The sequence below is a fragment of the Pseudophryne corroboree genome, chromosome 5 (genome assembly GCF_028390025.1).
Source record: "Pseudophryne corroboree isolate aPseCor3 chromosome 5, aPseCor3.hap2, whole genome shotgun sequence".
In the NCBI taxonomy this organism is placed as follows: domain Eukaryota; kingdom Metazoa; phylum Chordata; class Amphibia; order Anura; family Myobatrachidae; genus Pseudophryne; species Pseudophryne corroboree.
The window spans coordinates 822,759,198-822,763,442 of record NC_086448.1 but is presented as its reverse complement, the minus strand read 5'-3'; the positions used below and the strand labels follow the sequence as shown (position 1 = coordinate 822,763,442).

At 40.4% G+C, this 4,245-nt stretch overlaps 1 protein-coding gene across 1 annotated transcript; it reads left to right on the top strand.

The window, feature by feature from the left end:
• The first annotated feature begins 203 nt into the window (after positions 1 to 203).
• On the top strand, positions 204 to 2,525 carry LOC134928602 (uncharacterized). The gene is made up of 3 exons (XM_063924514.1): positions 204 to 434; positions 539 to 682; positions 787 to 2,525. Exons 1-3 carry the CDS (start codon positions 278 to 280, stop codon positions 1,992 to 1,994), a joined length of 1,509 nt encoding a protein of 502 aa, XP_063780584.1. The 5' UTR covers positions 204 to 277; the 3' UTR covers positions 1,995 to 2,525.
• The last annotated feature ends 1,720 nt before the right edge of the window (positions 2,526 to 4,245 follow it).

The window sequence follows — 4,245 nt, the reverse complement described above, 5'->3', positions numbered from 1 at the left end:
GCGCTATACCGGATTTTAATAATATTTTGGAATTGGCGCCAGATTGTGAGTAACATGATATCTTTATTTATTTTTCATTTTATTTTTTATTTTTCCACGGCTAAAGAATTAAAAATAAACCTTGTACAGTTGTGCTGATTTGTTGTCAACTGTACACACTTTATATTCTCAGTAATGAATCGCTTTTTCATGTTATTCTAATTTTATACCGTATGTAATATTTTTTATTTTTTTTATTTTTATTTTTCATTTTTCACCGGCTAAAGATGCCACAAAAATGGATGATGCGACGGCTGATGTTATTCTACGGGATATATTGAACAAACCTGATTATTGTCACAACACATCTATACAGAACAGCAATGTTGTTGATGAGCAACCGTTTTTCCCACACGCGACAGGGGGTCGTGCTAAAACATTCGAATATAAAGCAGGTGTGTAATCAAGCACTGTTATATGGTATATTGTTATGCGTTGATTTAAATGCTGATTTTCAGGCAGCGTTGTTTATATTTATTTTATAATATATGTATTACAGATGACGCTGTAGCAATGCGTTATGCGCCGACGATACCATCAGGATGTGATACAGTAGCGCAAATACCCCGTCTTAGTACAAGCGGGAAAATATCAAAACGCACAACCGCCGCTGAAACGGAAAGCCATCAATTCGCAGCAGCAGGTGTGTAATCAAACACTGTTATATGGTATATTGTTATGCGGTGATTTAAATACTGATTTACATGCAGAGTCGTTTATATTTATTTTATAATATATGTATTACAGATGATGCTGTAGCAAGACGCTATGCTCCTTTGATACCAACAGTCAGTGATACATGCGCGCAGATACACAGACCTAGTACAAGCGGGAAAATATCAAAACGCACAACCGCCGCTGAAGCGGAGAACCATCAATTCGTAACGCCGGCAATTGTACATAAGGACGTTGCTAGGTCATCAGTTATGGCTGTGCATAACGGCTGTATCGTCCCGAACAAACGAAAGCCAGCTCGACCAAGAACGAATGAGAGAAGTCATAATTCAACATTTACAGATCTGAAAAGAAAATTGTCATATTCCGAAAATGATAAGCCGCAACGGAGAAGGATCGCGTTACAAACTGTATCATGCGTAAGTAATGATGTTGCTGTAACATCAAAACACACAGCGTTTAACACTGCAGACCGGGATGTCGCTGGTAATACAAAGACTGTAAAGGTTAAGAGGGCATCGCGTCTCTCAAGAAGTAATGTTAAGCAATTGTCGCAATCCGCTGTAATCACAATTCCAGATACACAGGTTTGTTCTGAAACAGAAACAAGACACATAGCAGGCATTGGTTTGTTATCAAATATTGACTCAAGAAGTAATGTTAAGCAATTGTCGCAATCCGATGTCATCACTATTACCGATACACAGGATTGCTCTGAAACAGAAACAAGACACATAGCCGGTAATCCTGTGATATCAGATATTGATGACATAAATGGGCAAGAGCTTATTACAAACTGTGTAGAGTCAACGACACAAGATCCGCAGAATAGTTCTGATGAAGTATTATCAGCCGTTGCAGGAATACCTGGTGATACTACAACGGTTGATTGTGTAACATCAATGCCCAATATTTTTACAACGACAGCCCTGGTACACGCATCGGCTGATGCTTGTGTACCGGCGCGAGGGCTAGCGCCCGACATAGTTGATGAATGTCAAAATTCAGAACAATTAGGCCAAGACGCTGAAATACAATTTTACGCGCTGTTGGGTAAGATACGGGAAGATGTTGAGAACATGGGCGTAAAAGCCGGATACTTGTTAAAACACATTAAAGGTGTGTGCCACGGTAGTAAATGTAAACAAGACATTGTTAAAGAAGTTGTTGAGACGTATATGAATGTCATGTCAAAATACATAGATCGGTCGGTTAAGACCACTGAATTTATTAAAGCCAACATACATCATTTTGCAGAAATAAATGAAACTGATCCGTGACTAGGCATGCTAGGCAATGGTTTGAAACGTGTTTTAAATTTAAATGACTGTAAAAAAAAACCACGAATTAAACCTTGTTTAACATACAAGATCTCACAGTTATTCCGACGCGCAAAGGTGAAACAGGCTGTAACAACATTAATCAGATCGAGAAAGCGCAAGCGGCACAGGGAACATGCGGTAGGTGGCCAATTGAGAAAACGCAAGCGGCACAGGGAACATGTGGTAGGCGGTCAGCACAGTGCGAGGCGTGTAGATTTAGATCAATCCCCACCCCATGCATTACCGAATGACGAATCACAGGCTGACAATATTGAGCGCGATGCAAGCCCCATATATGATGATGCAGGCCGTGTTGAGTCACCCGGTAATGACGAAGGTCGGCAACATGTATACTTAGAGGCAATTAACAGTTATGAACGACAACGACCGAATTTCAGAGCCGTTGAGTACCACAATCACTATCGGTTTGTTAATTTGGACAGGGTTACATCATTTGTAGAGGGGGTTCGAGCCATTCATACGGCTATACAGGCCATGCTCGATGGTGTCCTTGCGGGCGTGGATCCGGCCGACCGCGTTCAGCTTAGATTGGAGGGGGGTGGGTTACACAATGCCATCTATTCGCATCGTAAGCCGCAAGAAACATTAGACGCTGCCAGTTTTTTGAATCAGATTACAAACACGCTTCAAAGTAACGCTGAATTCTTATTATCCACAGGCTTAAGATTTGTGATCAGTATTTTTAAAAACAGGGCAGGGTCTGGTTTGACTGGGCGTAGTTTACAGCGCCTGCCCCAAAGTTTAATAATAGATAAAAGAAAGAGATATCTCTATGACTTCAGACGCGTAGGTAATAACCTGTGTTTGGCCGCTAGCGTCTGTAAACTTCTGGATAAAGGTAACAATGCCAATGATCATGTAATACAGGAGAGAGCGATCCAACTACATAAAGCTTTGAATCTGCCGCTTGATAAAGCGGTCAGCTTTAGCGATGTTGCAATTTTTGAAAATTATTTAAAAGTATCCATCAATCTCCTCTATTACAGTCAAGGGTCTTGGAAATACTACAGTGCAGACAGTCGTTACAAAGACACGATCTTTGTGCTATATCACGATTGTCACTTTTATGGGATACTCGATATCAAAGCGTTTCTTGGTGCCCGATATTACTGCGTCCGTTGTCATAGCGCTTACCATCATAGAAATAATCACGATTGTCTTTTCTTTTGTAAGGCTTGTCACAGGCCGGCTTGTATTGACGACGGTGTGACGGCTTTAAGGTGTTCGGTGTGTAGGGTATTTTGTCGATCAAACGAGTGTTTAGAGCTACACAAAGCTTTAGCTCTTGATCACAAAATATCCTGTCTTGAACATGTATATTGTGACAAGTGTTGTCTCTACAGGCGAACAGATCATAACTGCAGAGGCCTAAAGTGCCCCATTTGTAAGGTGTTCGTTGATGGGTTTTCGAACCATTTGTGCTATATACAAACCATCAAGCCGGAAGAGCCCACAAAGAAATACATCTTTTATGATTTTGAGTGTATGCAGGAGACGGGTGTGCACATACCAAACTACTGTTACGCTTTAACATTAACGGGTGAGAAAGACTGGGAGTTTAAGGGTGTTGCGTGTATCGAAGACTTTGTAAAGACGTTCATGAAACCAAAATTTGAGCATTACACATTCATAGCCCATAATGCAGGTCGCTATGATGCATATTTTGTGCTGCGCCAGCTGATTAAGGAGAAATTAAAGATTGAATTATTATCTAGAGGCGGCAACATAATGTGCATCACGGTAAAAGATTTGAAGATAAGATTTATCGACTCTTTAAATTTTTTACCCATGCGGCTTAGCAAGTTACCAAAGGCGATGGGGTTTGACGGTACCAAAGGTTATTTCCCACATTTTTTTAACACAGCTGATAACCAAAATTACATAGGAACTATGCCGTCAATAGAGTATTTTGGTCCACAATACATGATGCCTGATGAATTATCTGAGTTTACAGCTTGGTATAAACAGTGCGTACACAAACCGTTTAACTTTCAAAAAGAGCTCGTGCGATATTGTAAAGACGATGTGAAAATATTACAAAAAGCTTGTGATGCTTTCAGATCTGCTGTTATAGCCATGACAGAACAGGAGTTTCTAATAACAAAGAAAAAAAAAAAGGTTGTGGTTAAACGTCACATCGAGGCTTTTCAATTAGTCACGTTGGCGAGCGTATGCATGGCCATGTACC